The sequence below is a fragment of the Oncorhynchus masou genome, chromosome 24 (assembly GCF_036934945.1).
Source record: "Oncorhynchus masou masou isolate Uvic2021 chromosome 24, UVic_Omas_1.1, whole genome shotgun sequence".
NCBI classification, from domain to species: Eukaryota; Metazoa; Chordata; class Actinopteri; order Salmoniformes; family Salmonidae; genus Oncorhynchus; species Oncorhynchus masou.
In genome coordinates this window covers 110230568-110243411 of record NC_088235.1, presented here as the reverse complement: position 1 = coordinate 110243411, position 12844 = coordinate 110230568, and the positions used below count along the sequence as shown (strand labels likewise).

Here is a 12844-nt window from a genome sequence, read left to right as displayed (position 1 = left end):
ACTATAGAACACACCGTACGGCACCACTATAGAACACCCCGTACTGCACCACTACAGAACACACCGTACTGCACCACTACAGAACACACCGTACTGCACCACTATAGAACACACCGTACTGCACCACTATAGAACACACCGTACTGCACCACTACAGAACACACCGTACTGCACCACTACAGAACACACCGTACTGCACCACTATAGAACACACCGTACTGCACCACTACAGAACACACCGTACTGCACCACTACAGAACACACCGTACTGCACCACTATAGAACACACCGTACTGCACCACTATAGAACACCCCGTACTGCATCACTACAGAACACACCGTACTGCACCACTACAGAACACACCGTACTGCACCACTACAGAACACACCGTACTGCACCACTACAGAACACACCGTACTGCACCACTACAGAACACACCGTACTGCACCACTACAGAACACCCCGTACTGCACCACTACAGAACACCCCGTACTGCACCACTATAGAACACCCCGTACTGCACCACTACAGAACACACCGTACTGCACCACTACAGAACACACCGTACTGCACCACTACAGAACACCCCGTACTGCACCACTACAGAACACACCGTACTGCACCACTACAGAACACACCGTACTGCACCACTACAGAACACACCGTACTGCACCACTACAGAACACACCGTACTGCACCACTACAGAACACACCGTACTGCACCACTACAGAACACACCGTACTGCACCACTACAGAACACACCGTACTGCACCACTACAGAACACACCGTACTGCACCACTACAGAATACACCGTACTGCACCACTACAGAACACACCGTACTGCACCACTACAGAACACACCGTACTGCACCACTACAGAACACACCGTACTGCACCACTACAGAACACACCGTACTGCACCACTATAGAACACACCGTACTGCACCACTATAGAACACACCGTACTGCACCACTATAGAACACACCGTACTGCACCACTATAGAACACCCCGTACTGCACCACTACAGAACACCCCGTACTGCACCACTACAGAACACACCGTACTGCACCACTACAGAATGCACCACTACAGAACAAATTATCTAGTTTACACACCGCTACAGAACAACTAGAACACACCATACTGCACCACTACAGAACAACTAGAACACACCATACTGCACCACTACAGAACAACTAGAACACACCGCACTGCACCACTACAGCACGTATTGTCACGGGCAGTGTTATTGGGATTCGTTACTTTAAAAAGTAATCTAGTACATTTTACTCGTTAGATTTAACTAAAGTAATGTCGTGACTCAAAACAAAAACAAAAAAAAGTTTTTTTTAAATCGCTGTGAATTCAACGTGTAATTCCATAATTTGATGAGTAATTTCTTTGATTGTGACTCATTCCAGTGCATTAACCGAGCATGTGTAGGATTTATCTGACTTAGTTTGCATTCGCACCGCGGTCAGTTAATGCGCCGGTTATTAGAATTTTGATGTCTGGCGTTTGAAATCGGCCTTGTTGTGACTTGATTACCGTTATTTAATGGCTTTAATATAGATATATTTATTTTTTCGTAATGCTGCCTTAAATGTTTATGGACAATATTTCTTTGATGCGTTAGATTTATATATTTATCTCCTCCATGTTGTCAGTATCAGTGCTGGGCAATATGTCAAATTCATTTGTTTCATTGAAATTTATGTTTTAGCGCAATTTTCCAAATACCTGTATCACAAGAAAGTTTTTTATCTACATTTTTTATTAGCGTTCATGTCCGATGGTCTTATTTGTCTCTTCTCCTTCGCTTCTGCTGTGACTGTGCACCTTCCCATTTATACAAACACACCACGCCCCTCCCCCCCACCACACCCCACATGTCTTGCCCCACACCCCACACGCCTTGCCCCACACCCCACACGCCTTGCCCCACACCCCACTCGCCTTGCCCCTCTCCCCCACACGCCATGCCCCCACGCCATACTCCACGCCACACACCACGTCCCCCACGTCATACACCACACGTCATGCCCCTCCCCCCCACTCGCCTTGCCCCTCCCCCCACACGCCATGCCCCCACGCCACACACCACGTCCCCCACGCCATACACCACACGTCATGCCCCTCCCCCCACACACCATGCACGCCCCCACGCCATACTCATCCCCCACGCCATACACCACATCCCCCACGCCATACACCACGCTGCCTCCCCCTGCTACTCACAACAACAAAGAGGAGGAAGTGATATCTCATATCTGACAAGCGGTTTCAACTCGTTATTTGAGGCTGGGTCTAACAGAATCGGTCTTATGGACACCAAACCCACATTAGGACATTATTTTACTGTAATAGAGAAGAAGTTCACTTTTCAATCGATACCCTTTTTATGTCTCAACCTCTCAAATTGCACGCAGAGCAAACACTACTAAAAATGGGAGTATTAATGAATATTCATTATGGAAAATTGGATGCTCAGTGTCGTGGAATATTCTAATCAAGTGAGAGACACTTTGTAATTTCTTCAAAACAATCATCTTTTATTTAATTATTGAAATGATGAAACTGTCCACTCTACACTCTTGAGTGTGTTGCAGAGAGCGTAACCTTACAGACAATGTAGAGTTCTTATATGTGCTTCTTCATGGCTGGTTCCACCCCTCCCATGCAGATCGGGGGGCAGCATAAGTCACCTCGGGTTCATCTTGTAGTTATTTGCACCTGGAGTTTAACTCCCAAACCCGACTTAGTTTACCAGATGCAAGAATGATTAGAAACAATAAGAATTTTTGTTCTACTCCTCCAGGCTATCTCGGGTCACACCCACCACATCTAGTCTATGGATTGCAGTCTTTTATGCTTAATCACCGAGACAACTGTCAGCTCAAGCCCAGAGGCCCAACTCAGTCCCATAGCCACTGATGAGAGAGTACTCATCAAAGCTATTCGATGCATAAACACTATTATAACATAATCTTGTAAATTTTCTCCCACATCAGTTTGTCACCCACGGCGTTAAGGTACCGTGTATCCCTAGCTGCATTTTATCCAAAGACTTTTATACTTGCTGTCTAGTCTGTGTTTTCTACATGTGCAATAAGCATAAAAACACAAGTAGGCCTATAAAAGGAAATGTATACTCGTTCTCATTCTGAGAAATAATGTTGATTTCAACATCTGAACAAAGTCGACACGCCAGCATGCTGTTCAAACAGTCGGAGACGGACAGAATGGTGTGAGCCAACTTGTTTTGACCATCTCTGTTTATGAGCTGGTTGTGTCCGAGCCTGGCCAAGGCGGCACTGCGGTGGGTTATTTTTACCGTGGCTGGGGACCGGGACCAGGGACAGGAGCTACTGTAGCAAGATTTCTGACTGTGAACTAGGTCATTGTTAGAAGGGGTCATCCCACCAGGCAGGTGCTATAGGTTACTGGGAGTCAAGCCAGCCCAGTTCAGCAAGAAGGAGGAATACGGTCGTCCTTTATGTGCTGACGACCGGCCGTGCAGAGACCCCCATGTATTGTGACAGTTGAACCCAGCCAGCTCCCCTCTCTCCCCTGCTCACCGAATGCGCAGAATGACACAGAGCTTTGCTACAGCAGCCTCTCCAATCCCCTCACTATGTTCTGCCTGTTTCCATTTTGTCTGAGGTGTTTGTCGCCGTCTGGAGTGTCTCCACGGCGGGCCGCTGTTCGACACCGGTGGACCGGAGGACTCCCAGCAGTGCTGTTGGTCCGGAGCTCTGCACTTTGGGAAGGCTGTCTAGAACTTTAGCTGAGATCCATTGGTGGCTTCCGGATGTTTCAGTTTCTAGCTAGTTTTTGATGAAAGTGCAGACCTGTATTTGTCCAATAGGAGTGAAATGACAAGCTGAATGGCTAAGGGAAACACACTGACCTATTTGATCCAGGTGTTAGTTTTATCCACAGTCCAATCTGATACGAGACTGAACTCCGACAGCTTTACACTGAGGATTGTACAAATGTTCTCCTCCTGTATTGAGTTCTTACCATCATCCCTCTCTCCTCCCATCCTGCCCCCCCCCCCCCCACCCTCCCTCCACAGTGTGTCCCTCCACCTGTAAACATCGGGCCTGTACCCAACATGGCCACTGCTGCCACGACCAGTGCCTGGGAGGTTGCTCGGAGGCAGGCAACGCCAGCCGCTGTGTGACATGCCAGAACGTCCAGCACCAGGACACCTGTGTGGACCGCTGTCCCCAGGGATACTACACCTTCAAGGGCTGGCGCTGCGTCTCTCTCTCCTTCTGCCAGGACCTCCACAACCAGTGCAAGAACGGGAAGGGCAACGACTGCCACGAGTACGTCATCCACAACGGAGCCTGCATCCCAGAATGCCCCTCAGGATATACCACCATCAACTCTACTAGGTAAGTCTCCGATATAGAACATGACAGCCATAGACCACTATCAACTCTACTCCGTAAGTCTCCGATATAGAACAAAACTTGGCCACTCAGGAACATTCACAGTCTTCTTGGTAAGCAACTCCAATGTAGATTTGGCCTTGATTTAGGTTTATTTATCCGTTATTTTACCAGGTAAGTTGACTGAGAACACGTTCTCATTTGCAGCAACGACCTGGGGAATAGTTACAGGGGAGAGGAGGGGGATGAATGAGACAATTGTAAACTGGGGATGATTAGGTGACCGTGATGGTTTGAGGGCCAGAGCCGGAGACTTTAATACAGCAAACCTCTACCGAAGTTCTATCAACACACATCGCCTGCAGCTCTCACGATTCAAAACTCTCATTGTTAGTCACCCTACCGTGATGGCTACAAGCCCCCCCCCAACCCCTCTTCCTATAGGCAAAAACTCAAATAGGAAGTACCCATGCTCAGGTCTATTCAACGCTGGTCTGACCGGTCGTAATCCATGCTTCAAGACTGTTTTTATCACCTGGACTGGGACATATTCCAGGTTGCTTCTGAGAATAATACTGACGCAGTGACGGAGTTCATCAGAAAGTGTTTAGGCGATGTTTGTTCCCACTGTGACCTATTTTAAAACCTATCCAAACCAAAAACCGTGGACAGATGGTAGCATACACGCGAAACTGAAACCACTGCATTTAACCACGGCAAGGGGACTGAGAATATGATCGAACACAAACAGTCCAGGCCCTTCTTATGCCAATCAAACAGTCAAAGCATCAGTACAGAGACAAAGTGGAGTCACAATTCAATGGCTGAGACACGAGACGTATGTGTCAGGGACTACAGATAATTGCTTAAAGTGAAAACCAGCCACGTCGCGGACACAATGTCTTGCTCCCTGACAAGCAAAACGCCCTCGCCCGCTTTGAGGATAACACAGGGCCGATGACACAAGTCGCTCCCAAGGACTGCATGCTCTTGTTCTCCATGGCCGACGTGAGCAAGACATATAAACGTGTTAACCCTCGCAAGCCTGCAGGCCCAGACGGCATCCCCAGCCGCATCCTCAGAGCATGCACAGATCAGCTGGCTGGAATGTTAACAGACATATTAAATCTCTCCCTATCCTAGTCTGTTGTCCCCACTTGCTTCAAAATGTCCACCATTGTTCCTGTTTCCAAGAAAGCTAAGGTAACTGAACTTAAATGACTTATCGCCCCGTAGCACTCACTTCTTTCATCATGAAGTGTTTTGAGAGGCTAGTTAAGGGTCATATCACTTCCACCTTACCCTAGACCCACTGAAATGTTCATACCATCCCAATAGATTCACGGATGATGCAATTTCCATTGCCCTGCACGCTGCCCCATCCCATCTGGACGAGAGAAATACCTATGTAAGAATGCTGTTCATTGACTACAGCTCAGCCTACAACACCATAGTCCCCGGGAGTACACTGGCTGACCTCACAGCAGAGATGAGAAAGTTAACCGTTAAAGTTCTGGCTGACCTCACAGCAGAGATGAGAAAGTGAATCGTTAAAGTTCTGGCTGACCTCACAGCAGAGATGAGAAAGTGAACCGTTAAAATTCTGGCTGACCTCACAGCAGAGATGAGAAAGTTAACCGTTAAAATTCTGGCTGACCTCACAGCAGAGATGAGAGAGTTAACCGTTAAAATTCTGGCTGACCTCACAGCAGAGATGAGAAAGTGAACCGTTAAAATTCTGGCTGACCTCACAGCAGAGATGAGAGAGTTAACCGTTAAAATTCTGGCTGACCTCACAGCAGAGTTGTTAATGTCTCACCTGAGTTGAGATGAATATGACAATAGAGGAGTTAAAAAACATCACACGTCTGTCTGTCTCGCTGTCTTATGTCCCCCTGACCTGGCTAGGAAGTACAGTCCCTACTCTACACACACTCCTTAGTGTACACTCCAGATCTCTGACTGACTGACTGTAGGCCGGGCCTCCTGGCCTGCTAATGGGCCGGGCTGAAGTGGTGTAACAACACCAGCCATGTGCCATGCTCTTATTTGACACCAGAGCCTGTTCTCTTTGTGGCTCCGAGTGACTGTCACCTGACGCTTTCACAGGAAACAGCAGGCTCTGGAACAGGAAGGGCACAGCGCATCTGTTGGGTTTCAATGGTCACCCTATTCCCTACTTAGTCCACCTCTTTTGACCGGGGACCATAGGGCTCTGTTCAAAAGTAACTAGCCTATGTAAGGTACCATTTGGAATACATTCTTGGACATTTGGCTTTATTTAGACAGTTAAGGCTCAGGAAGAGACTGGTTTAACAGAGAAGAGAAGACCAGACGTCTTCCCAAATGCCAAACGCTGGCCCGTGATTGGTTGGTGTTGGTGTGTTGATCATATAGCTCAGTGTGTTCTGTAGGGACGGCAGCAGGCTGGTCGAAGGGCGCTGTGGACTGAACATGTTGCTGAATGTGTTAGTCAGCGTCTCCAGTGTTTTGCTGTGCTGTTTACCTTTTTCCAGAGGAAAAAGAGGTCTGAGCGCTGGGCTTGTTGAGGGAAATGCCCACCGTCCAGATAGGAAAGGTATAAATGCATGTGTTGAGGAGGCAAACGCCACACGCACTGGAAGTTCTGGAATGTACTCTCATACTGTACACCAGTGGGACCAAGTCACTATTTGAGTCACAAGCATGTCTCAAGTCATAAGGACCGAGTCTCAAGTCAAATCCCAAGTGGAACGGGTCAAGACTCGAATCAAGTCCTAGTTGTGCATTCTAAAGAGACGAGAAGTTTAAGTGAAGTCTCAAGTAAACTAAAAATCTATATATGCAACGACATGTTCAACTACAAATATTAGCCTATTGATTGAGGCAACCAGACCCTTTTCATTGTTTTGTCTGCAACACATTTGAATTAGCCCGTGTAAAATAGGGACCTTGTAGCAGTGGTAAGGGCATGACATCAGCAAAAGGCAGGGCAAGTTGACGTGCTCAGAGTGTAGCTGTATTTACATGTCTTGGTGATCTGATAGTGAAAGCGCCATATCATAGTAAATATACATGTAGATTTACCAAAAATATACATGGGCAAAATCCCCAAAGAAATAGCCTCTGTATATGAGGCTTAATCTGTCCTATCTGAATGGACACAGCTAGAGGGCACGACTGTACAGCCACCCCCTTGAGAAACCAAATTAAATCTGTCAAACAGGAGCTCAAATAGGTAGACCTAAGCACTTGGCCCCCCAGGACCATACAATTACAGCCAATAAACTGGTTCTACAATGTAAAAGGCAATTTCCACATCCGTTCTTACATTGGTACATTCATCTTAATCAGACTTAATGATTATTATTGATATTTCAACTCCATGCATGCATGGAACAATCATTTTCTCTTATTTAAAGTTGTGACTCGCGAGCGTGGAGCACAGGCCACGGAGCCTGTTTCTATGAACACTGAGGTTGATGCTCCTATTACAACAACAAAAATGATAGCAACACAGAGACACACTGAACCCCGACGTAACCCCGGGAAATATTAAATATATATATATATGTATGTGTGTGTATACGTATGTGTGTGTGTGTGTGTATATATATATATATACACACACACACACACACACACACACACACACACACACACACACACACACACACACACACACACACACACACACACACACACACACACACACACACACACAATGGCTCGTCTTCGCCACCATAATAATATATATGTGTGTGTATATATATATGTACAGTTTTACTTCTTTATGTTTGAAGCCTGAAATGTGGCAAAAGGTCGCAAAGTTCAAGGGGGCCGAATACTTTCGCAAGGCACTGTATATGTTGATTTAAATAAACACAGCTTCTACCTCATGAGTGTTACCAACGTCAACATGGCGCTCACTCCGAGCAGGGTAAGAAATGGTTGGTCTAAAATGAAAATGTATCGCCTATCAAACGTGAAACTGAAATGTCTATGTGTTGCAATAAACGGTACAGGGATGGAATGATGAAAACATGAACAATTGTTGTAGTATTAGATGGATAAGAGATGTACTACATAGGACCTATGCGTTTTGATAAACATGTGAAAGCAACAGCAAACATTTCAACAAGATAATAAAAAAAACTCTTCCCTTTGCGGGATTTTGGACCACGCATCTTCACCACAGCAAGTGAATAGCCACACCGATGGCTCGTCTTCGCCACAGCAAGTGAAGAGCCACTCGGATGGCTCGTCTTCGCCACAGCAAGTGAAGAGCCAATCGGATGGCTCGTCTTCGCCACAATAATAATACAATTTAACAATAAATTCCAAACGTAAATGATCAATTTCAAGCCTTGCCTCATTGCTGGTGAGTTTGCAAAGTAAACCGTTAATTTCACCAAACCATTTCTGGAGCGGCATATCAATTTATTATAGCAATCCTCTCTTCCTACAATGTGACGTTTGCTCTGCATCGGATCCTATAGCTCCCCCCCCATACTCAACTGGCTGACCGGATCCGGACACAGAACGGGGTCAATAATGACACCTGGTATCATATAAACACACATTAGTCATGGACGAAGGCTTAGAATTGCAGGAAATTAGCTTTCGAACAGCAAAAACAATCTCTGCCCCAAGCAGAAAATGCGGGAAACTAACCTTAAAATTGCTAAATGTTCTCTCCGCCAGTAAGAGGGGTGTGAACAGTTTGGAGTCGCATGGGTTACGAGGTGGAGGTTTGTTACTACGCCGTTAATTTACATTATCCATCCGAACCTTTATTAAATAGGACTTGAGTATACACCTGCTGTTTCTTGGGGCGGCAGGGTAGCCTAGTGGTTAGAGCGTTGGACTGGAAGGTTGCAAGTTCAAACCTCCGAGCTGACAAGGTACAATCTGTCGTTCTGCCCCTGAACAGGCAGTTAACCCACTGTTTCTAGGCCGTCATTGAAAATAAGAATTTGTTCTTAACTGACTTGCCTAGTTAAATAAAGGTAAAAAATAAAAATAAAATATAAAAGAGCTGTACAGCAAATCAGTAATCTGTTCGCTATCTCACCTGACTGGTGTTGATTGGTTTGCTCGTCCAATCAGAGTGCAGTCTGTTGCAGTTGGCGATGGCGATTCTGCTGCTACTGTCTCTGGCTGAGTGTAGAGTAATCCACGTAGACTGTGTGCCACAAAATGAGCGACAAAACCTTACTTAACCTGGCCGGATAATTTCAAGTCGCTAGTCTCGAGTCTTGAGGCTCCAAGTCGAAGTCAAGTCTCAATTTTATTTTATGTCAAGTCATCAAATTTGTGAAAACGAGTCAGACTTAAGTCCAGGTCATGTGACTCAAGTCCACAACTCTGCTGTGGACCCAACTTCAACATTCATCCACATCATTCCTCAATTTATTAAGCCAAACCTTAGGAGCTCTCGAGAGCCACAACCCCTGGGACACCCTGGGACCTAAATTCCCTCCTGAAATTGTACCCACTGCTGAGATTCAGTCTCATAGTGCAGTACGTTCTCAGAGATTCAGTCTCGTAGTGCAGTACGTTCTCAGAGAGATTCAGTCTCGTAGTGCAGTACGTTCTCAGAGATTCAGGCTCATAGTGCAGTACGTTCTCAGAGAGATTCAGTCTCGTAGTGCAGTACGTTCTCAGAGAGATTCAGTCTCACAGTGCAGTACGTTCTCAGAGATTCAGGCTCATAGTGCAGTACGTTCTCAGAGAGATTCAGGCTCATAGTGTAGTACGTTCTCAGAGAGATTCAGTCTCGTAGTGCAGTACGTTCTCAGAGAGATTCAGTCTCGTAGTGCAGTACGTTCTCAGAGAGATTCAGTCTCACAGTGCAGTACGTTCTCAGAGATTCAGGCTCATAGTGTAGTACGTTCTCAGAGAGATTCAGTCTCGTAGTGCAGTACGTTCTCAGAGAGATTCAGTCTCACAGTGCAGTACGTTCTCAGAGATTCAGGCTCATAGTGTAGTACGTTCTCAGAGAGATTCAGTCTCATAGTGCAGTACGTTCTCAGAGAGATTCAGTCTCGTAGTGCAGTACCTTCTCAGAGATTCAGTCTCGTAGTGCAGTACGTTCTCAGAGATTCAGGCTCATAGTGCAGTACGTTCTCAGAGATTCAGGCTCATAGTGCATTATGAGGAGAAGGAAGTTGCTAGATAATTATTTTCCATTCTGCAGCCGTTACGACATCAGGGACTGTTGAAGTCCTCCGCTGCTGGGCCGAGTGAGGGGAGTGTCCGTAACCAGACACACACATCACCCTCACAGACAGACAGGGCTGTGACCGGGGTGCTGAGCCTCAAGGGGCTTGCTGTGACTGGGCTGGGCAGAGGCTGTGACCGGAGTGGAGGCTGGGCAGAGGCTGTGACCGGAGTGGAGGCTGGGCAGAGGCTGTGACCGGAGTGGAGGCTGGGCAGAGGCTGTGACCGGAGTGGAGGCTGGGCAGAGGCTATAACCGGAGTGGAGGCTGGGGCAGAGGCTATAACCGGAGTGGAGGCTGGGGCAGAGGCTATAACCGGAGTGGAGGCTGGGGCAGAGGCTATAACCGGAGTGGAGGCTGGGCAGAGGCTATAACCGGAGTGGAGGCTGGGGCAGAGACTATAACCGGAGTGGAGGCTGGGGCAGAGGCTGTGACCGGAGTGGAGGCTGGGCAGAGGCTGTGACCGGAGTGGAGGCTGGGCAGAGGCTATAACCGGAGTGGAGGCTGGGGCAGAGGCTATAACCGGAGTGGAGGCTGGGCAGAGGCTATAACCGGAGTGGAGGCTGGGGCAGAGACTATAACCGGAGTGGAGGCTGGGGCAGAGACTATAACCGGAGTGGAGGCTGGGCAGAGGCTATAACCGGAGTGGAGGCTGGGGCAGAGGCTATAACCGGAGTGGAGGCTGGGGCAGAGGCTATAACCGGAGTGGAGGCTGGGGCAGAGGCTATAACCGGAGTGGAGGCTGGGGCAGAGACTATAACCGGAGTGGAGGCTGGGCAGAGGCTATAACCGGAGTGGAGGCAGGGGCAGAGAGTGATGGGATGGCGAGACACTTGCAGCATGCTATCTTTTCTTGAGCAAGGCTTGAAGTCAGTCATCAGGAGTTATGAGAGGCGGCAAGTAGCCTAGCGGTTAAGAGAGTTCGGGCCAGTAACCGAAAGGTTGCTTGTTTGAATCCCAAAGTTGACTTGGTGAAAAATCTGTCGATGTACACTTGAGCGGGGCAATTAACCCTAATTGGTCCTGTAAGTAATTGGATAAGAGCGTCTGCTAAATGACTCAAATGTAATGTAAATGACAGAGAAATTCCTGTGCAATCCCATCTCTCGCTCTCCCTTGGCCAACCGTCAGCACAGCTGCTAGGACGCTCTGCTTTCTAGACATTTCCTGGCGTTCGTTCCGCCTTTCCACCTTTTTAATATCCATGACAACAAGCACGAAATAAGAATTTGCTCATCTTTCCTTGAAACACAGAAGGCACTGCAGCGGTCCCAAGTCAGTCTGCAAAGTGCAGAGGTTTTCAGGGCTGCAGCCCAAAACAAACTCTCTTTTTAAAACCTGCATCCTAAATGATTTTCCCATGAGGCTCAGGACAGGCAGGCCCCAGGAAGTGGTGTTTTTCCTATCAGTTTAAGGTCACAATGAGAATGGATCAGAGAGTGTATGTGTTTTCTTCAATACAACTACTTTAACATTTATTCTTTCTATGCTACAGAGCATTAAGATAGAAAAATTAATTTATATATTTTCCACGAGAGGAAAAATATATATATATTTCCCTTTCATTATAGAGTTTTTCCACTGGGCCAAATTTAAAGTCAGTGGAAAACCAAGCTGATTTTGTCAGATTTGGTAAAGTATTAGAATCTTTTGACATAATGTAACCTCTAATTTAGCAGCATTTAGTTCAATATGAAAGGAACGAGGTGACATAGCTCATCCAGTGTACCGTGACCCCAGGCCAAACTCTGATTCTCAACTACTGTTGTGGATCAGTGGCATTGAAACTTTTGGGTGTGTGAGGAGGGGTCAAGGTGCTGGTTAGCACATACAGGAGGGGGGTTAGCACACATTGGCTTGCACATGATGGCTAGCACATACAGGAGGGGGTTAGCACACACTGGCTAGCACATGATGGCTAGCACATACAGGAGGGGGGTTAGCACACACTGGCTAGCACATGATGACAAGCACATGCTGGCTAGCACAAACAGGAGGGGGGTTAGCACACACTGGCTAGCACATGATGGCTAGCACAAACAGGAGAGGGGTTAGCACACACTGGCTAGCACATTATGGCTAGCACATACAAGAGGGGGGTTAGCACACACTGGCTAGCACATGATGGCTAGCACAAACAGGAGAGGGGTTAGCACACACTGGCTATTTATTTATTTTAATTTTATTTCACCTTTATTTAACCAGGTAGGCTAGTTGAGAACAAGTTCTCATTTACAAC

General features: G+C 47.1%; 1 protein-coding gene across 2 annotated transcripts in view; it reads left to right on the top strand.

The window, feature by feature from the left end:
• The window catches only part of insrb (insulin receptor b), a 195948-nt gene that overhangs the window by 130819 nt on the left and 52285 nt on the right, over positions 1-12844 (top strand). For both annotated transcript variants that reach the window (XM_064936127.1, XM_064936126.1), the window contains exon 3: positions 4084-4408. In XM_064936127.1, the coding sequence (XP_064792199.1) occupies positions 4084-4408 (325 nt within the window). The remainder of the gene's footprint in view (positions 1-4083; positions 4409-12844) is intronic.